The 22,135-nt window shown below is 44.1% G+C and overlaps 1 protein-coding gene across 1 annotated transcript in view; it reads right to left on the bottom strand.

The window, feature by feature from the left end:
• Window positions 1–22,135, bottom strand: part of LOC144513634 (phospholipid-transporting ATPase ABCA1-like) — an 80,260-nt gene that overhangs the window by 20,410 nt on the left and 37,715 nt on the right. The window contains 21 exon segments of the mRNA XM_078244796.1: window positions 1–1,413; window positions 1,701–1,763; window positions 1,983–2,025; window positions 2,471–2,600; window positions 2,799–2,922; window positions 3,346–3,490; window positions 5,483–5,598; window positions 8,859–9,036; window positions 13,675–13,844; window positions 14,812–14,886; window positions 15,565–15,670; window positions 15,761–15,793; window positions 15,959–16,053; window positions 16,210–16,399; window positions 16,786–16,884; window positions 17,166–17,290; window positions 17,424–17,536; window positions 18,616–18,655; window positions 18,911–19,128; window positions 19,601–19,878; window positions 21,884–22,015. Coding sequence (XP_078100922.1) covers window positions 1–1,413; window positions 1,701–1,763; window positions 1,983–2,025; window positions 2,471–2,600; window positions 2,799–2,922; window positions 3,346–3,490; window positions 5,483–5,598; window positions 8,859–9,036; window positions 13,675–13,844; window positions 14,812–14,886; window positions 15,565–15,670; window positions 15,761–15,793; window positions 15,959–16,053; window positions 16,210–16,399; window positions 16,786–16,884; window positions 17,166–17,290; window positions 17,424–17,536; window positions 18,616–18,655; window positions 18,911–19,128; window positions 19,601–19,878; window positions 21,884–22,015 — 3,886 coding nt within the window.

Here is a 22,135-nt window from a genome sequence, read left to right as displayed (position 1 = left end):
CAGATTGATGCTTCTCTCTGGAGACAGATCCTCACTGATCTTCTTCTTGATATACTTGACTGTTTCCTGATTGGTTTGTGAACTATTTCCTGTCTTTGTCAGCAGGCCTCGTAGGAGAATCTGATTGGTCTGAAGAGAAAGACCAAGGAGGAAGCGGAGGAACAAGTCCAGGTGTCCATTTGGACTCTGTAAGGCCTTGTCCACAGCACTCTGGTAGAAACATGTTGATGTTGTTGTTGTTTGTTCTTCTGACAGCAGGTTGACTTCAGACTTGGTGAATGTCAGATGGACATGAAGAGCAGCCAGAAACTCCTGAACACTCAGATGGATGAAGCTGAACATCTTGTCCTGGTACAGTCCTCTCTCCTCTTTAAAGATCTGTGTGAACACTCCTGAGTACACTGAGGCTGCTCTGATATCGATGCCACACTCTGTCAGGTCTGATTCATAAAAGATCAGGTTGCCTTTCTGCAGCTGCTCAAAAGCCAGTTTTCCCAGAGACTTGATCATCTTCCTCTGATCTGTCTCAGCTCCTCCATCATACTTGATGTTCATCACTTTGGACTGAACCACCAGGAAGTGGATGTACTTCTCAGTCAGGGTCTTGGGCAGTTCTCCTCCCTCTCTGGTCTTCAACACGTCCTCCAGAACTGTAGCAGTGATCCAGCAGAAGACTGGGATGTGGCACATGATGTGGAGGCTTCGTGATGTCTTGATGTGTGAGATGATTCTGCTGGCCTGCTTCTTGTCTCTGAATCTCTTCCTGAAGTACTCCTCCTTCTGTGGGTCAGTGAACCCTCTGACCTCTGTCACCATGTCAACACACTCAGGAGGGATCTGATTGGCTGCTGCAGGTCGTGTGGTTATCCAGAGGCGAGCAGAGGGAAGCAGATTCCCCCTGATGAGGTTTGTTAGCAGCACATCCACTGAGGTGGACTCTGTTACATCAGTCAGGATCTCAGTGTTGTGGAAGTCCAGAGGAAGTCGACACTCATCCAGACCGTCAAAGATGAACACAATCGATAACTCTTCAAACCTGCAGATTCCTGCTTCTTTGGTTTCACTAAAGAACAAATGAACAAGTTCCACCAAGCTGTACTTTTTCTCTTTCAGCACATTCAGCTCTCTGAAGGTGAATGGAAATGTGAACTGGATGTCCTGGTTGGCTTTGCCTTCAGCCCAGTCCAGAGTGAACTTCTGTGTTAAGACTGTTTTCCCGATGCCAGCCACTCCCATTGTCATCACTGTTCTGATTGGTTCATCTCTTCCAGGTGGGGTTTTAAATATGTCTTCACATGTGATCCTTGTTTCTGGTCCGTCTGGTTTCCTGGATGCTGTTTGAATCTGTCTGACTTCATGTTCATCATTGACCCCTGCAGTCCCTCCCTTTGTGATGTAGATCTCTGTGAACATCTGAATCAGAAGGGATGAGTTTCCTGCTTTAGCAATCCCCTCAAACACACACTCGAACTTCTTATGTAAGTTGGATTTTACTTTTTCCTGACACGCAGCAAGAATCATTGAATTAATGAAACTGTTCACACCCAGCAGCCCGAGACACACACACACACACACACACACACACACACACTTCATTCAAATACTGTTTTAATGCTACACAGAAACACACAGAGTTGATGTTTATGAGTGAAGGTTTGATTTATTCTAAATGTTTATTAATGATGTGTGAAAAGTCTCACCTCTCCAGGTGGAATCCCAACACACAGTCGGCACACCGCTGGCTTCTGTTTCCTCTTAAACACCTGCAGACACATTTACATTTCACTCAGGTCAGAGAGCTTTGAACCAACAACTGGTTACTACTAATACTACTAACACTACAACTCAATTCAGTTGGATTCATAGTGTCAGATCCTAACAGGAGTTTCTCAGGACTCTTTACATCATTGACTCAGAAGAGAGAGAGAGAGAGAGTGTGTGTGTGTGTGTGTGTGTGTGTGTGTGTGTGTGTGTGCGTTTGCCTCTTCTCCCAGCGCTCCCAGTTTGGTTAGGGTACAGATCGGCCTGCAGACAGACAGACAGACAGATGGGTCAGACAGACAGACAGGTCAGAGAGAGAGACAGACCGACAGACAGACACTGAGATCATGAAGTACTTTTTGCATCAAAATGGTACTTTTATTTTGAAGGGTACATGTCGTCAACACTTTTTAATAAAAGGTTTGTTCTGCTGCCCCCAGGTGGACAAACAGGTGCATCACAGCTCAGTGTTAAACAGGAAGATGGAGTGTGTGTGTTTCTTTTTAAAGTAGTTTTTAACATCTGTAATTTTACTTTTACTTAAGAATGTTTTGTTTGAAGTATTCTACTTTACTACATTTTACAAAAGTAAATAGTTTGTCTGTGTGTGTGTGTGTGTGTGTGTGTGTGTGTGTGTGTGTGTGTGTGTGTGTGTGTGTGTGTGTGTGTGTGTGTGTGTGTGTGTGTGTGTGTGTGTGTGTGTGTGTACCTGGGTTTGATGTATAATCTGTTCTGGATGAGGACAGTGATGATGAAGAACACGACTCCCTCCACAGCCATAGCGAACAGGTTCTTCCCCACCATGTCCCACTCCAGAGGAGAGTGGAACCTGTTCTCACCTGTTCACAGCGTCCAATCAGAAGCCAGGAACACAGGAAGAGAGGGACAAACTTGTCAATATAATCATACAATTGTGGTGTGTGTGTGTGTGTGTGTGTGTGTGTGTGTGTGTGTGTGTGTGTGTGTGTGTGTGTGTGTGTGTGTGTGTGTGTGTGTGTGTGTGTGTGTGTGTCTGTGTCTTTGTGCGTCTGTGTTACCAAATCTCTGGAGGGCGTCGGCCATGGCCTGGTTCTTCACCATGTCGATGAGTCCTTGGCCGAGACAGAAGTGAGGGAAGATGAGCAGGACGTTCTTCAGGATGTCGTTGATTCCTCCGATCTCCTAAAAATAACAACAGGAAGTTAACACACACGTTTAGGGGTCTGGTTTGGGTTGAACTCAGCTCCCAAGATGGATGCTAGGAGGGGCCCTGGCACCAGGAGACCGTGATTGTGGTAGGACACCTGAAAAACCTCCTTAAAAAGCCCTGGTTCAGTTATTTAGAAGAGTTTAATAGGAGCTCAAAGGACGGTTAGCTGGAGTTATAGACACTAAAACAGTTCAGTTCACTTCTTCCTTTTTTTAAATATTCAGTATTTTTCCCTCAGTGTGTGTGTCTGTGTGTGTGTGTGTGTGTGTGTGTGTCTGTGTGTGTGTGTGTGTGTGTATATGTGTGTGTGTGTATATGTGTGTGTGTGTGTGTGTGTGTGTGTGTGTGTATATGTGTGTGTGTGTGTGTGTGTATATGTGTGTGTGTGTGTGTACGTTGTTCCCGAACAGCTCCATGATGAACGTGGAGATGCTGCAGTTGATGGCGATCAGGATGTTGACGCTGGTGAGGACGACGTACGCTGTGCTCGGGATCTTAAAGAAGAACGACGCCAGGTACATCAGAGGAGTGATGGACCAGCTGGAACACACACACACACACACACACTACTTATTAGCAGGTTTTCCCTGAATTACATTTTTTTCTCCAAACAACAGATCATTTTTTACAGAGCACCCAGACCAGCTGCCTCCAGCCCCTCCCCCTTGTGAAGTCTTTACTACATTAGCAGTAGCATGCTGCTAGTGGTCTTGCGATGGGATTAACTGTACTAATAAAACCGTAAAAAACACCGCAGCCACGCTGCTAGCTCCCTGAACATCATTTATCAGTCTGGTTGTTACCCCTCTCAGAGTCTGGATGTTACCCCTCTCAGAGTCTGGTTGTTACCCCTCTCAGAGTCTAGTTGTTACTCCTCTCAGAGTCTGGTTGTTACCCTCTCAGAGTCTAGTTGTTACTCCTCTCAGAGTCTGGATGTTACCCCTCTCAGAGTCTGGTTGTTACCCTCTCAGAGTCTGGTTGTTACCCCTCTCAGAGTCTGGTTGTTACCCCTCTCAGAGTCTAGATGTTACCCTCTCAGAGTCTAGATGTTACCCCTCTCAGAGTCTGGTTGTTACTCCTCTCAGAGTCTGGTTGTTACTCCTCTCAGAGTCTGGATGTTACCCCTCTCAGAGTCTGGTTCTTACTCCTCTCAGAGTCTGGTTGTTACCCCTCTCAGAGTCTAGTTGTTAATACCATTAATGTTATTAAAGTGTAAGTGGTTGTTTGTCGTAATGTGTGTAATAGTGATGTGTGTAGTAATGTGTGTAACAGTGTTATGTGTCTGTAGTAATATGTGTAATAGGGTTGTGTGTCTGTAGTAATGTGTGTAATAGGGTTGTGTGTCTGTAGTAATGTGTGTAATAGTGTTGTGTGTATGTAGTAATGTGTGTAATAGTGTTATGTGTCTGTAGTAATGTGTGTAATAGTTTTGTGTGTATGTAGTAATGTGTGTATATAGTAATGTGTGTAATAGTGTTGTGTGTATGTAGTAATGTGTGTATATAGTAATGTTTGTAATAGTGTTGTGTGTTTCTGTAGTAATGTGTGTAATAGGGTTGTGTGTCTGTAGTAATGTGTGTAATAGTTTTGTGTGTATGTAGTAATGTGTGTATATAGTAATGTGTGTAATAGTGTTGTGTGTTTCTGTAGTAATGTGTGTAACAGTGTTGTGTGTCTGTAGTAATGTGTGTAATAGGGTTGTGTGTCTGTAGTAATGTGCTACATTCAAAGTTATTGTAAAATACCCTTTTCCCATCCAATGGTTGTTTTTGTTGTTTAACAGGAATTTACTGGTGAAATAAGGAAGAGGCTCGATATTTGGTCACATTTTACGTACAATGATATTGACAAAAAAACGTGTCATTATAACTATTTGACTGAAATCGTTATCAGAAATAATCTCAGAAATAATTTGTTATTTAAAAAAAGACTAAAATGTTTTGACTAAAACTTGACTAAGATATATTGAGTTTTCTTTTGACTAAAACTAGACTAACAAAAAAAGATATGTTTTTGACTAAATCTATGAATAAAACTAACAAGGACATTTTGGCACAAGACTAAGATTAACATAAAAATAGGTGACAAAATGAACACTATTGGTGAGAAAAGCTTCCTTTTAGGAAGAAACCTTGGACAGACTCAGACAATAATAGTCACAATAAAGATAATGGAACAGTGACTAGAAATAGTAGTTGTAGTAGTTCATGGCATAGCAGGGCACTGCAGGGTGTCACAGGACGTAACAGGGCACAGCAGAGCGTTGTGTATAGTAGTGTTATGTGTGTAGTATCGTGTAGTACTGTGTATAGTAGTGTTGTCTGTGTAGTATTGTGTAGTTTTGTATATAGTAGTGTTGTGTGTGTGTAGTTAAGGTGTAGTACTGTGTAGTAATGTGTAGTATTGTGTGTCTGGCCCGTATAGCAGCAGCATTAGGTTGTTAGGGTTCTATAGTAATGTGTGTAATAGTGTTGTGTGTGTGTGTAGTATTGTGTAGTATTGCGTAGTACTGTATAGTACTGTGTATCTGACCCGTAGAGCAGCAGCAGCAGCGCGAGCACCGGCAGGTTGGTGGAGGAGACGTAGGCTTTCTGTTGGAAAATGATGAACATGATGATGACCAGCGTTGCCACGACGATGTAGTTACACTGCAAAGACAAAAACAGGAGGCCGTTAGGGTCAAAACATGTAGTTACACTGCAGAGACATATACAGGAGGCTGTTACAGTACATACACACCACCGCTGACTTGAGCTGCAAAGAAGCTCTGGCCGCCCTATTAAGGACGCTTGTCAAAAAGTACGGGGAAGCTGTTTGACGCTTTGGCCGCTCTGACGTGGCAGCGTTCAATGTTCGATCATGTTCAACACACGATTGAAGAAAAAGCACAAGCAGCCACTGCACGGCCAATACATTGACACTAGAAATCTTTTATAAATTACATATATAATGACAGAATTTGTATTGTTTGTTGGCCGCAGTGGTGTCTGTTAGCAGTTAGCTCGCTCGTTAGCCGCTGAACCGCAGCAGAATGCAGGCAGAGCGAGCAGCCGCCAGCTGTTGATCCGTGCACGACTTCACTGTGAGCGGACTGTTTAGAGACCATGTGACTGTTCACCGTGAGCGGACTGTTTAGAGACCATGTGACTGTTCACCGTGAGCATACTGTTTAGAGACCATGTGACTGTTCACCGTGAGCGGACTGTTTAGAGACCATGTGACTGTTCACCGTGAGCGGACTGTTTAGAGACCATGTGACGGGCAGGTAACGTTAACTGGTCCCTATACGCAAATATCATAAATGATAGGGAGCCCAGCAACGGCCATGATGAGCTTTTCCTCCATTTTCTCGGAACTAATGTTTTGGTAGGAACGAAAGTTTACATCGTATGTTTCTCCGGAATCAGCCAGCGCGAGGGACGTCTATATTCCGATTGGTTGCTGGCGTTTGCCGCTGCTTGCCGCTGAACCGCGTCATAGCTCATTACCATGAAGTTGATCTACTTTCAACTTTCTGATTGACGCTCTGGTCGCTCAAAATGCTCAAAATGCCCAAAACGCGACACCGACAGATTTACCACTTCTTGCAGCTGAGAGAAGCTTCCATTGAAAATGAATGACTTCCTGTATCTTTAAAAGCTCAAGTCGGCGGTGGTGTGTACATACAGTTAGGGTCAAAACATGTAGTTATACTGCAAAGACAAATACAGGAGGCCGTTAGGGTCAAAACATGGAGTTATACTGCAAAGACAAATACGGGAGGCTGTTTAGGGTCAAAATATTAAAATATGTTTACATACACTACTGGTCAAAAGTTTTAGAACACCCCAATTTTTCTAGTTTTTTATTGAATTTTTAGCAGTTCAAGTCCAATGAATAGCTTGAAATGGTACAAAGGTAAGTGGTTAACCCCAAAACTGAAAAATAATGTACATTTCAGAATTTTACAAAAAGACCTTTTTCAAGGAACAAGAAATGGGTAAACAATGTAAAGCTGTTCTGCAGCAATGGAGGTTGATCAAGCTTTGAAAGTTGGTGCTACCAATTCCCATAGGTGTTCCAACTTGTCTGGATTACTTACAAACCCCTCTGTTTGTATAACAGTATTTTTGGAACACACTGTGGTACCATACCCTCGTGAGCATTATTTGAACAGCATTGTACTGCAGAAAGTAGTATGTTGCCATAAAAATGGCGGAAAAAAGGCAATTAACAATGGAAGAGAGACAGACCATCATAACACTTAAGAATGTTGGTCTTTCCTACAGAGAAATTGCGAAGAAAGTCAAGGTGTCAGTGAGTACAGTATTCTTCACCATCAAAAGGCACATTAGAAACCTTGAGAAACTCTGACAGGAAGAGGTCTGGCAGACCCAAAGCCACAGCAGAATCAGAAGACAAGTTTCTGAGAGTCAACAGCTTGTGTGATAGGCGGCTCACAGGACAACAGCTTCAAGTACAGCTTAATAGTGGTCGTAATAAGCAAGTCTCAGTTTCAACTGTAAAGAGAAGACTTCGAGCTGCAGGTTTGATAGGTCGAGTTGCAGCAAGAAAGCCATTGCTAAGACGTCAGAATAAGAAAAAGAGGCTTGCCTGGGCCAAGAAACACTGCCAATGGACTACTGAAGACAGGAAGAAGGTGTTATGGACTGATGAATCAAAATTTGAAATCTTCGGTTCATCACACAGAATTTTTGTACGCCGTCGAGTAGGCAAAAGGATGGTTCCTCAGTGTGTGACATCAACTGTCAAACATGGAGCAGGAAGCATGATGGTCTGGGGCTGTTTTGCTGGATCCAGGGTCGGTGATTTGTACAGAGTGAAAGGCACCCTGAACCAAAACGGCTACCACAGCATTTTGCAGCGCCATGCAGTACCCTCTGGTATGCGCCTAGTTGGCCAGGGGTTCATCCTACAGCAAGATAATGACCCAAAACATAAGTCCAAGCTATGCCAGAACTACCTTAGCAAAAAAGAACAAGATGGTAAGCTTAAAAACATGGAGTGGCCAGCACAGTCACCAGACTTAAACCCCATTGAGCTGGTTTGGGATGAACTGGACAGAAAAGTGAAAGCAAAGCAACCTACAAGCGCCACACATTTGTGGGAACTTCTGCAACAGAGTTGGGAAGAACTTTCTGAAGAATATTTGATTTCCATTGTGGAAAGAATGCCACAAGTGTGTTCAGCTGTTATATCTGCCAAAGGGGGCTACTTTGATGAGTCAAAAATTTAGAATACATTTTGGTTTATAAATTGATTCCATGATTTCTTTTTTAACTTCAATTATTTATTTGTTCTGTTCTTTCATTTCAGAATACAATAAGACATTGAACTGCATGAATTTCAATAAAAACCTGGAAAAATTGGGGTGTTCTAAAACTTTTGACCAGTAGTGTACAATTAGGGCTGTCAGCATGAACGCGTTAATCATGATGTGATTAAGGGCCGAGCATAACGCTTGTAACTGTTGGACAGCCTGTACAAATCTTAAAGTCAAGTTCATAAAGTAACTTTCTTTGCATTCATTTGATTCCCAATCAGGATACACTGGTAAGAATCAGTGGCGGCTGGCCAATAGAGGGCGCTAGGGCGCTGCCCCCCTTAAGCCACGAAAAATAAAAAATAAATAAAAAATTAAAATAAATTAAAAAATGCACCCAGTAATATGTGTAATTTTTTTCTTAGAATATTCAGACTTTTTTCTTTCAAAATATTCCAACTTTTTCATTAAATATTCCACACTGAAACTGTGTCAGGGTGCATTTGTTTGGTTCCTCACCATGTCCCTGATGAAGGTACACTCTGACAGAAAGGGTGCATTTGTTTCGCGCCTCAACATGTCGCAAATAGAGTTACAATCTGCCACACAAAGACACTCTGATGGTGCGTTTGTTTTGTGTCTCACCATATCCCAGATGAAGTTGGCCACCCAGTAGAGCAGCGGCTGCACGCCGCTGATGAACTGCATGTGTTTGGCTTTGCTGACTCGCTCCTGGATTAGGAAGACCACGAAGCTGGCGGGGACGAAGGACATGGCGAAGATCACAAAGATGGACACCAGGACATCCACGGAGGTCGTTACCCTGGAGATGGTTAAGAGGTGGAGTTAGACACTGAGAGGCTGTTTGTTTTGGTGTATTTGAAGGGATACAGCTACAGCCAGAAGTTACACAAAATTACACAAAATCTAGGCTAATAAAAAATATAATTTAATACTCTGTTCATGTCCCAGGAGTGTTTTAATCCAAACCACAGTCTTTCTTCTAAACTTAACATCGCCGCAGCGGTATCCCCTCTACCCTGCAGCAGTATCCCCTCTACCCTGTAGCTGTATCCCCTCTACCCTGCAACTGTATCCCCTCTACCCTGCAGCAGTATCCCCTCTACCCTGCAGCAGTATCCCCTCTAACCTGTAGCTGTATCCCCTCTACCCTGCAACTGTATCCCCTCTACCCTGCAGCTGTATCCCCTCTACCCTGCAGCAGTATTCCCTCTACCCTGTAGCTGTATCCCCTCTACCCTGCAACAGTATCCCCTCTAACCTGTAGCTGTATGCCCTCTACCCTGTAGCTGTATGCCCTCTACCTTGTAGCTGTATCCCCTCTTCCTTGCAGCAGTATCCCCTCTACCAAAGAGTATAGAAGTACCAAGAGGCGAAACTCGATAGAACTTTGTGTTGCGTTCAGTCCAAGATGGCGGAGCTGCACTATTTAGAACTTTCCATTGCAAGCTGCAGCTCGGTCATTGGTGCGTGTAGTTCTAAAGAGTGCAGCTCCGCCATATTGGACTGAACGCAACACAACGTTCTATAAAGTTTTGCCTCTTGGTACTTCTATACTCTTTGGTAGAGGGGATACTGCTGCAAGGAAGAGGGCAGCAGTATCCCCGCTACCCTGCAGCTGTATCCCCTCTACCCTGAAGCTGTATCCCCTCTAACCTACAGCTGTATCCCTCTAACCTACAGCTGTATCCCCTCTACCCTGTAGCAGTATCCCCTCTACCCTGTAGCTGTATCCCCTCTACCCTGTAGCTGTATCCCCTCTACCCTGTAGCTGTATCCCCTCTACCCTGTAGCTGTATCCCCTGTACCCTGTAGCTGTATCCCCTCTACCGTGCAGCTGTATCCCTTCTACCCTGTAGCTGTATCTCTTCTACTGTAGTCTATATACACAACGTTTCCCTTCCTGAGGACTATGGTTAACTGCTCCTTAGATCTCTGCAGGGTAAATCCAGACAGCTAGCTAGACCAACTGTCCAATCTGAGTCTCCGTCCGGAGCTTAGCTCTGCCCAAGATGATTGTGATTGGTTTAAAGAAATGCCAATAATAATAATAACAGTAACACTTTACAATAAAGTACACAAAAAAGTCCCAGAGTTTTCTAGTGTCCCCAGGTTGTCCTGTGTCCCAGATCCCCGGCTGGCTAGCAGCTCCCCAGATCCCCGGCTGGCTAGCATCCTCCCTGATCCCCAGCTGGCTAGCATCCTCCCAGATCCCCGGCTGGCTATCAGCTCTCCTGATCCCCAGCTGGCTGGCAGCTTCCTTCCTTGTGTCCTGTCGGTGGTCAGACCGACTCCTTCCCCTTGTGTCCTTTTGGCAGTCATACTGACTCCTGCCCCTCGTGCCCTGTCAGCGGTCAGACCGACTCCTGCCCAACGTGCCGCCTGACTCCAGCCCAGCTGACCCGACACCCGGCTCCAGCCCAGCTGACCCAACACCTGGCTCCAGTCCAGCTCACTCGTCGCCTGGTTCCAGTCCAGCTGACCCTTCGCCTCCAGAAGTTCTCCGCCTTGGTCAACCTGCTCGGCCTCCAGAGGTACTTCGCCTTGGCCGACCCGCTCCGCCTTCGGAGGAGCGCTGCCCTCGCCATCCTGTTTGGCCGCCAGAAGGGTTTCACCTTCGCCGGCGGCCGCCCAAGGGTCCTCAACGTCCTGCCTGGCCGCCTGAGGGGCCCCTACCTTTGCCGTCCTGTCCGGCCGCTGGAGGGGTTCTGCCTTCGCCGCCGGCCGCCACAATGCTTCTGCCTTCGTCGCCGGCCGCCAGAAGGGTTCTGCTTTCACTGCTGCTCCCTGTTCCCAAGTGCCCATGGTTCCCTGTTGCCGAGGCCTCTCTGTTCCCTGTTGCCGAGGCCTCTCTGTTCCCTGTTGCCGAGGCCTCTCTGTTCCCTGTTGCCGGGGCCTCTCTGTTCCCTGTCCCGAGTGGCCCCTCTCTGTTACCTGTCCCGTGTGGCCTCTCTGTTCCTTGTCCCGTGTGGCCTCTCTGTTCCCTGTCCCGAGTGGCCTCTCTGTTCCCTGTCCCGAGTGGCCCCTCTCTGTTACCCTGTCCCGAGTGGCCTCTCTGTTCCCTGTCCCGTGTGGCCTCTCTGTTTCCCCGAGGCCTCTCCGGCCCTCTATGCTCCCCGAGTGCCCTCTCTGTTCCCCTGTGCCCTAGGGCTCTCGGTCCCCTGTCCCCCTAGGGACCCACGGCCCTCAGTTCCTGAGCTCCCTCTTTCCTCAGTTCCCCAGTGACTCTCTCTGCTTTCCCCAGACTCTCTCGCCCTTTTTGGGTCGTTTTTTGTTCCCTGGACACTTTTAGTTTGTTTGATTATTCCCGCTTCGATCCCTCTCCGCTTTCCCAGGATTGACTTTTGTTTATTGGGACGTCTGGGATCCGTCCCTTCAGGAGGGGGTACTGTTGTGGTTGTGGACATTTCTGTTGCCTGTATTATGATTTCTGTATGTTTCTTGTTTTTGTATATTTGTTCTGTATATTTATGTTCCGTTGTGTGAATTTATCCTGTTTTGTGCATTTGGTTCTCTGTGTATATTTCTGTTTCCTGTTTTATTTTGATAGTCTGGTTTTCTGTCTTGTCATGTCCAGTTTTACTTTCTGTGTTTTCCCGCCTTTGTTGATTACCCTGTCTCTCCTATGAGAAATTGTGTTTCACCTGCTGTGTCACCTGCCCCTCGTTACCTCATTACCCAGTGTATTTAGCCCTTGTATTTCCCTTGTCTCTTGTCAGATCGTTTTGTGTCCATTGTCCTGCCTGAGCTTGTGTCCTTGCCCTGTTAGTTTGTGTCTGTATCCTGTCAAGTTTGTTTTTGGAAATCTTCCCTGTGGTTTTTGTTATCCTTTTCTCTGGGGACGTTTTGGATTTGTGACTTTGTTTTTGCCTTCCTCAGTTTTAGACTCCTTGTGTTGGCCTTTGCTTTTTGGATCCCTTTTGTTGGTTTGCTCCCTGTTTTTTGTATAAATAAATCCTCGAGCTCAACCTTTCTCCTGCCTGCCTGCCTCTCTCTGCGTTTGGGTCCTATTATTTCCTGCCACACAACACATATGTTCTCTACTTTACAATAAGTCTACCAAAGAGCATTAATAACTGTTTAGTTATGGTTTGGTAAGGCTTATTCAGTATTAATATACATTAATCAAGTGAGCAGTTATGGTTAAGTAATGATTGTATAGCATGCAGAATAATTTATATAGGTTAGGCTTTAAGGCAATTTCTACATGAAGACAAAGGAACAAGGAAACCTCTGCATGGAGACTATCGAGTCGTTTCACTGATCTCACCCTCTACCAAAAGTAAGTCATATGTTGGAGGATGGACACATATAGTGGACAAATGTATGTGGACAACCATAACCCTTAAATAAACAATAAAAAAAAGTTTTCTCATAATGAGATGGCTTGGCTGTGAACCTTAAGACATACATGCTATATTATGAAATACCATAATTAACATCAACTAAGGGTTTACTTGTTATTAAGAGACTATTGTTAACATTTACCTAATGTTCAATATTGTATGATTAACTGGCAAGTGATGCTTGTTACTGCATTAACTAATGGTAAAATAGAGACCTTAGTTAACTGTTATTAACACTTAGTCAAGGCTTTTTACTGCATCACATAATGGTAAAATAGAGACCTTAACTATTACTAACAGTTAGTGAAGGCTTTTTACTGCATTAACTAATGATAAAATAGACACCTTAGTTAACTGTTATTAACACTTAGTCAAGGCTTTTTACTGCATTAAGAAATGGTAAATACACACCTTAGTTAACTGTTATTAACAGTTAGTCAAGACATTAACTAATGGTAAATTAGACACCTTAGTTAACTGTTACTAACAGTTAGTCAAGGCTTTTTACTATATTAACTAATAGTAATATAGACACCTTAATGAACTGTTAACAGTTAGTCAAGCCTTCTTAATGCATTAACTAATGGTAAAATAGACACCTTAGTTAATTGAGATTAACAGTTAGTTAAGGCATTAACTAATGGTAAATAATGCATGAATTAATGCCTTAGTTAACATGACCAAAAATAAGCATTGTTAATAAATGTTTAATAGACACCGTAATTAATGGCTAATTAATGCTTATTAAAGCATTAAGTAATGCTAATTGATGTAGCCTCATTGTAAAGTGTTACCAGTGTTACCATAATAACAATAAAGCATGTTTTTCTTCCATCCAGGAAGGCGGAGTGTGTAGTACTCCCTGTGAGCTGTGTAGTACTCCCTGTGAGCTGTGTAGTACTCCCTGTGAATGGCGTAGTATTCCCTGTGAGCTGTGTAGTACTCCCTGTGAATGGCGTAGTATTCCCTGTGAGCTGTGTAGTATCCCTGTGAGCTGTGTAGTACTCCCTGTGAGTGGTGTAGAATTCCCTGTGAGCAGTGTAGTACTCCCTGTGTACTCCATGTGTACTCTGCAGTAAGCCCTGTGTACTCACAGAGCAACCTGTGACAGCTGCTCCTTGGTGAGGTTCAGAGGGTGGTTGAAGGCTCTGATGCCGTAGCGACTGGCATCCCGGCCCGGCAGCAGGTTGGCGTGCAGGATGGCGTTGTTCATCACGTTGATGAAGGCGCCGATGCTGTGCCAGCCTTTGTTGTTGAACCAGATCTGAGGACAGGGTTATATAATCATTATTACCATCTCTCAGAAACCTTCTACATGATGCAGATGATATTATAAACAGATGATGTTATAAAAAGACGATGTCATAAACAGATGATGTTATAAACAGATTATGTTATAAACAGATGATGTCATAAACAGATGATGATATAAACAGATGATGATATAAACAGGGTCACACTGCAAGTCTCCGCAAGATTTTAAACAAATGTAAAAAATAAATAAAATTAAACTTGAGCGTTGAAAGCGTCAAAAAAAGTTGAAAAACACGTTAAAAAAGTGTTGAAACTGTCAAAAAAAATTGTCAAAAAATAAATCAGACAAACAGTAAATTCTGCTGATTTTCATTCTGGATCACCGTTGAAAACTGTAAAAACAGGGGCGCCGGGTTAGCTCAGTTGGTAGAGCAGGCGCCCATATATAGAGGTTTACTTGTCGACGCAGCGGCCGCAGGTTCAACTCCGACGTTTGCTACAGGTCATTCCCCCTCTCTCTCCCCTTTCAAGTGTAAGCTGTCGTATCCAAATAAAGGCCTAAAAATGGCCAAAAAACATCTGCAGATTCTGTTTGGGTTTGTTATTATTATTATTCTGAGCTAATGTTTGGTTTATAAAAGATGTTTTCCTCACTAAACAAAAGTGAAGTCTAGTAAAATTGTCAGAAAGATGTGTAGATATAAACAGTATCTAGGCAACCATTGTTTTGATAAATCGTCCCTTGTATGTTTTCAACTTGTGATTTTTATTTAATACTCTTTGTTTCTTAGTGTTGTTCTGTCGTGGATATGCAAATCAGTATTTCTGTAATCTGTAATCTCTTTTTCGTTTACACTGACAACTTTTGGATTAAACCTGTTGATGTTTTTCCCTCTATGACAGTTTTGTATGTTTTCTTGTGTGCTATAAATCTGTGTTTTCCCGGAGCCTTTAAAAACATCACAGCTGCGTCTTACCTTGACGTTATTCTTCGTGTCCAAACCGTTAATGAAACCGGACAAACTGTCGAGGAATCGATCTGCAGCCGCGCCCTGAAATACACAGACGACCTCACCTTAGTATCTAATTCATTAAAGGGTAACTTCGTTTTTTTTCGTTAATGTACAAATGTTCAGCTTCAGTCAGCGTCCACTAAAAGTTCTGATTTTGCTGCTGACAGACTCAGATTATTATTCTAAGTGTCTGACAGCATTATGGAAAGGATCCCTACAGAGATAGATCCTTTTAGTTTAACATGAAACAGCCCCGAAATCACCATCACCAAACCCACCAGACTCCATGTAAATAATAAGCACTTTTGTCATTGTAAAACACACTTCATTCAAAGTGGACAAAAACTAAATAAAACTATCAAAAGCCGTCTTTCCACTGTTCCAACAATCATCACTCTGGTTTGGTTGAAATAAACAATTAATTCACCCATTTACATGTGGAGATATGCTGGCTCTATACACGCTAAAAGTCCTGATTATTTACATGGAGTCTGGTGGAAATATGCTGGCTCTATACACGCTAAAAGTCCTGATTATTTACATGGAGTCTGGTGGGTTTGGTGATGGTGATTTTGGGGCTGTTTCATGTTAAACTAAAAGGATCTTACTCTTCAACTAAAAGGTCTATCTTTGTAGAGATCCTTTCCATAATGTTGTCAGACACTTAGAATAATAATAAACAAATTTAATACATTTTATACGTGAATAAAGTCTTACCTTCTGTAACTCAAAGATCTTTCTGATTCGCTCGATGGCGTCGTCGACCTCATTGGCCGGTGGGAGGACCTGAGTGCTCCTGGCGCCCAATGAGAACCCTCCGTACCTGCAGAGAGAAAAAACAGATTAACACGTGACAAACAGGAAACAGTTTGATTTCAAAATAAAGCAGAAGAGAAGAATTAAAAAGACTGACCTGAATTCATTCACCCAAACTTTGTTCTTCAAACTGTGAACAACACAAACGGTTAGTACCCGAGTATTACTGAGTATTTCTGTCTGTATTTCTGTGTATTAACTCTGTGTACTTGTGTGTATGTCTGTGTATTAACTCTGTCTACTTATGTGTATTTCTGTGTAAATGTACTGCAGTATCTGTCCCGGTGTGTTCTACCTCTTGCCGATGATGTCGGCGTATGTTTTCACCAGGTAGTCGGAGATGTTTCTCCCCGTCAGGTTCTGAAGAGAGTCGGTGGCGCTCAGCTTCATCTGAACACAAACATAACTTTATATTAATATACAGAACACAACTTTATATTAATGTACAGAATATAACTTTATATTAATGTACAGAATATATGATATTAAATCTCTCAGAGAAGATATATATATATATATATATATATATACTGTATGTATATGTACCTCTGGCGGTGGCAGCCCCCCAGCTCCAGCGGGACAGTCCGGCAGCATCTTCTTCTGGCCGTCGCAGCTGCAGACGCACGCCGGAGACGGGTCGTCCATCGTCCAGTTGGACGAGCTGAACAGCTGCGTGATGCTTTCAGGGACCTCTGGAGTTCTCCAGTCATCATCGGTCATCGTACACGGAGCCTCTCTGGGGACGGAGATAAGAGACGGACAGGAAGTCAGCAGGGTAAAGATATGAGATAATGTTGTGGAGTATATTCAGTTCTTGAACGTCCTAGGGCATCATCCTTCTACCACGTTTTTCCTGAATTATTACGACCTCCTTATTTCTGTAAACTGTGCATTAACAGATGTGTCCTCTTATCAAAAGTGACCCTGAAACAGAATTTGATCTTAAAGAACAAACATTAGATGTTAAACACAAATCCCACATGGAAATAACTCAATAAACAGAAACAAATCTCTTCAAGTGAAATCTACAGTAGATCACGCCCTAAGATGTTTAAAACCTGCGTCCAGATTCAGTATTTATGTTATTACACATTTAGATTTATGAAAGCCATGTTTTCTTACGGGATGGGATGTCCGTCCATGCAGCGAGTCCCGAAGCCTGGCGCATCCAACAGAGCGCCAAGTAACTTCTGCATGTTGGGGTCTCCGGGTGAATCATCACTGAGACACACACACACACACACACACACACACACACACACACACACACACACACACACACACACACACACACACACACACACACAGACACACACACACACACACACACACACACACACACACACACACACACACAGACACACACACAGACACACACACACACACACACACACACACACACACACACACACACACACACACACACACACACACACACACATTAATTAGCGCCAGTTTGAGCCAGTTGTGTACCTGGTGAAGGTGTTTTTGGGGACAGGTACCTGATGAAGGTGACCTGGTCCTGGTACATCCAGGGCTGCAGCTCCAGACTCGGATACTTCCCAAACGGAGGGACGATGAGACTGAAGACCAGCGCGATGAACACAAACACCGCCGGGAGAACAATCTGCAAAACACATGAAAACTAAAAACTGCACACGCCTACAGGAAACTTAGATACATTATATATACAGTACATATCAGTATATATGTATATAATATCTCAATCCATATCTGATTATATAAACATGTGAGTGTACCTGAGCGAAGAAGCCCTTGATGGAGCGGCGAGCGTTGAGAAATCGTTTCCACATCAGAGCCACGAAAAGACTCCAGCCCTCTGAACAGCTGAGCCGGTCCGTCTCTCGGCCCTCTGACGGGTCAGAACAGAACAACATGTTAGGGTTCAAACGTTAGATAGCATTATGATGTTCATCCTAAAGCTCTGAATGTCTCATAAGCAGGGCTGGGTACCCAATGTAAGACTTTTTAGGCACACACCGAATTGCCTCTAAAGTATCACGTATCGGAAAATGCCTCGTTATTCAATACCTAAGGAGTAAATCTCCTCAGTGTCAGTGAGCCAATCAGCACGCAGCATGCTTATACTAAGATCTAATAACGTCTGTGATTGGCTGTCTAACTTTACACGTTGTAGAGACACACAGGAAAAACTCTCGTTACACAGAGACGCCTCGGAGCTGCAACATACATACTAATGTTTGTGTCGTAATGTTGTCTTAACATTTTGTTTTCTAAAATTGGGATCATCATTTAGGAACCAGTATCAAAGTCCCGGTATTGGTACCGAACATTTTAGAAGGATCCCCAGCCCGAGTCTTAGGTTGTGAATGAAGTGGTAGTGTACCAGGGTCTCTGTCAGACTCATCGCAGTCGTTGTTGTCGTCCTCCGTTAACGGTCTCAGACAACTCTGATGGTCCCCGCCTCCGAACACTTGTGTGTGTGTGTGTGTGTGTGTGTGTGAGATCCTGTGTGCGTGTGTGTGTGTGTGTGTGTGTGTGTGTGTGTGTGTGTGTGTGTGTGTGTGTGTGTGTGTGTGTGTGTGTGTGTGTGTGTGTGTGCGTGCGTTTCTGTGCATGTGTGTGTGTGTGTGTGAGATCCTGTGTGCGTGTGTGTGTGTGTGATTCTGTGTGTGTGCGTGTGTGTGTGATTGTGTGATTGTGTGTGTGTGTGTGATGTGTGTGTGTGCGTGTGTGTGTGATTGTGTGATTGTGTGTGTGTGTGTGTGTGTGTGTGTGTGTGTGTGTGTGTGTTTCTGTGTGTGTGTTTCTGTGTGTGTGTGTGTGCGTGTGCGTGTGTGTGTGTTTCTGTGTGTGTGTGTGTGTGTGTGTGTGTGTGTGTGTGTGTGAGAGATTCTGTGTGTGTGTGTGTGTGTGTGTGTGTGTGTGTGTGTGTGAGAGTGACTGAAGGTGATCAAACGCTCCACTCACCGATGGCAGCAGCTTCACTTTCATGTTCGCTGCTCTCCTCCTGAAACACACCACACACAATGATTTACATACTGCTACTACACCCAAAATACTGCACTCAGAGAGCAAAATACTGTGTTAAAATACTCAAAATATTCAACTGTTTTCTCTCAAAATATCCAACTTTTACTACACAGAGAGAGCTAAATACTGTGTTAAAATACTAATATATCTGTGTGTGTGTGTGTGAGTGTGCGTGTGTGTGTGCGTGCGTGCGTGCGTGCGTGCGTGCGTGCGTGCGTGTGTGCTTGCGTACCTTCTTGTTGAAGGATACGGTGCAGCAGTTCCTGCAGGAGCTGAACGATGGTTCCGATTCCTTCTTCTCCAGCGTCAGGTAATAGCCCGTCCCCAGCTGGTTCTTCAGGAACAGAGATGAGCCCACGCAGCACAGCTTCCCGTGGGAGATGATGGCGATGCGGTCGCCCAAAATGTCCGCCTCCTCCATGTGGTGCGTTGACAGGATGATGGTCCGCCCTGACAGGAAACAGGAAGTTAAGTCACAGTTACAAGAGAAGGGAGACAGGTAGTTGCAGCTCTAGAATAACTAGGGATGCACCGAATCCCAGCGAACCGAACCCTACACTTGCAGTACGCGCGCTACGCTGGTCGACGTAATGACGGCGCCGTTGATTACAGGAAGGTGTTTACGTAGGTGGAGCTTCAATGCAGCAGGCTGAGAGGAAGTGGAAATGGAACTGGTGAGCAGAAAAAGTGTTGTTTGGCAGTACTTTCAGTCAAAAGAAGGCCATTCAAGTCCTGCTACATGTTCAATCTGCAATGCTGATTAGTCTCGTGGTGGCGAGGACCCTAAATAGTACTCAGTATTCGGTTTCGGATTCAGCAGAATCTTAACCAGTGGATTTGGTATTCGGCCGAACCCCAAAAATCTGGATTTGGTGCATCCCTAAGAATAACCCGTTTTCTCTGTTCCTGTCTCCTGTCTCACCAGGCCGGTACTTGCGCAGCAGGTCCCAGATTACTCTGCGAGTGTACGGGTCGACTCCGGCCGTGGGTTCGTCCAGGATCACGACCTTTGACCCCCAGACGAAGGCCAGCGCCACCGAGAGTTTCCTCTGCATGCCGCCAGACAGCGCGTTGGCCCGGGCGCTGCGTTTGTGCAGCAGCCCCGTTTCCTGCAGGATCTGCTCGATCTTGTCTTTCACCTGCTGCTCCGACAAACCTTTGAGCCGGCCGTAGAACCAGATGTGTTCCTCCACCGTAAGCCTGCCAGCAACACACCATAATATCACTTTATCATAATCATAATAATAATAATACATTTGATTTATATAGAGCTTTACATGGTACTCAAAGACACTGTACAGTAAAATCAGCACATATAGCACATTAAAAACCAACTCATTGGACGGCTTTGTGGGTGAGGAGGAGGACTTTAAACTGGATGCTTTGGGGAACAGGGAGCCAGTGGAGGTTCTGGAGGACGGGAGGGATGTGATCACGAGAACAGGTGTGGGTGAGGAGATGGGCAGCAGAGTTTGGGATGTATTGGAGTTTATTTAAGGCTTTAACAGATGAAGCATAGAGGATGCTGTTGCAGTAGTCAACTCTGGAAGTGATGAAGGTGTAAATCAACGTTTCGGCAGCAGAGAAGGTGAGTGATGGGCAGAGATGGGCAATGTTGTTGAGGTGAAAGAAGGCAGTTCTGGGGTCTCAATTATAAAACTGTGCGTAGGATCCTTACTAAAATTGTACGTACGCCAAATAAAAATCTGATTTTTGCATATGTAAATCAGCCTCTTATCCCGCCCTGAACACGCCCATTTTTAACCATAAATAGTCAATGCAAAGCACCTCATGAATGCTGATCAGTATGTCAATGACCCTGGCAGTTGTTCTTTCATTAATGTCATGATGACTGGCGGGGAAAAAGCAATTCAGGAATTGCTGCAAATTGAATTATAATTTTGGCCTGTTCTTGCACAGTGTAGGGAAACCTGATGTATAGACGACATATATTGATAAAACTTCCAAAACGGCAGGCATTACAGCACTCAGGGACAGCTTCGATATACCAGACCTAGATTTAACAAAACTATATATTATATCCAAACAAGCCTTAGTGATAAAGTTGAAGATTATATATAATATTTATATAAAACACTTAGCTGTCTGACATTTCCCTCTGGAAACAGCTGGTTGCCCCCAGAGTGGCGAGGACCTGTATTTGGACCGGGATGGCACGGTTCCGGCACGTTGCCCTCTCTACTGGACCCAGTTCAGTACATAGATCTAAGAGCTCAGCTTTAGGGAATCTAAATGGACATATTAGCCAGTCATCGTCATGGTCCCTGAAGACTCTCTCTCTCCTGATTCTTCCATTAGCGTACTCCTCCTGCAGGGCAGCAGTGCCATCATGCAGCATTACGCACGGGGTCACCGCAGTATTTATATTTACAACATATTGTGATTGTTAACACCTTTCCAACACAGCTAGTGATATGATACTAGTGATACTAGTGGTATGAAAGAAAGTCTAATAGCCAAACACACTTTTCTTCATGCAGGTTTTGTCACAAACAGTATTAAAGTTGACTGATAAGTATTAAAGACCGATAACGAGGACATTAAGGGTAACGATTGTATTTTCAGACTTTGACATTTGATGATATATGCACAGTATTAAAGACAGATATTTATTTATTTACACTGTGTTCTGCAGTTATCTAAAGCTAGGGTATTTGATGCTATCCTGTATTCCATGCAGTCGGGCCGTCTCCTCCTCCTGGGCTCCGTAGCGGACAATGTGACGGTGAGACAGCGCCGATTAAACATTAAGAACGCATTTTTAGTTAAGATTTGAGTTGGAGGTGTTTATGGAACAATTATCACTCAGTACAAGCGCAAATAACACTGCTGGATTTAATCTTCATGGTAACGTGGATGATATGGAGTGAAAACATGTGCGTGAGGCATCAATACTTCCCACATTTACTTTCTGCAGTCTGACTTCAGTTCACCACCTCACCATCTGCGTCACCAATTCCCATTGTCTCCAAAATGTGCGTACGCATGGGTCAGCATTTGCGTGGAGGACCACACATTCTCCCGTTTTGTGCGTACGCCACGTTTAGAATTGAGACCCCTGGTTATTTGGTTGATGTGGTTTTTAAAAGAGAGGTTGCTGTCCAAGATGACTCCCAGGTTGACTTTTTCTGACATACTATACTATTATATATAGTATAGTTTCTGAGCGGTGCTAGAGACTCACATGCTGAAGAGGACGTTGTGTTGAGGACAGACTCCCAGAGTCTGTCTGATGGCGCTCAGCTCCGTCCGGATGTCTCTGCCCAGGATGTAGGTGGTGCCAGAGGTGGGAGGGAACAGACCCGTCAGGATGGACCTACAGGGACAACATCATTAGTTTTTGTTAAAGAAGGAAAATAAAATCCCAATATACTCAACACTCAAATCACAATACGTCAGGAATCACAATAAATGACAATCACAACCCAATTCAATC

This window comes from Sander vitreus, unplaced genomic scaffold (assembly GCF_031162955.1).
Source record: "Sander vitreus isolate 19-12246 unplaced genomic scaffold, sanVit1 ctg304_0, whole genome shotgun sequence".
Taxonomy (NCBI): domain Eukaryota; kingdom Metazoa; phylum Chordata; class Actinopteri; order Perciformes; family Percidae; genus Sander; species Sander vitreus.
This window is presented reverse-complemented; position numbering and strand designations above follow the sequence as displayed.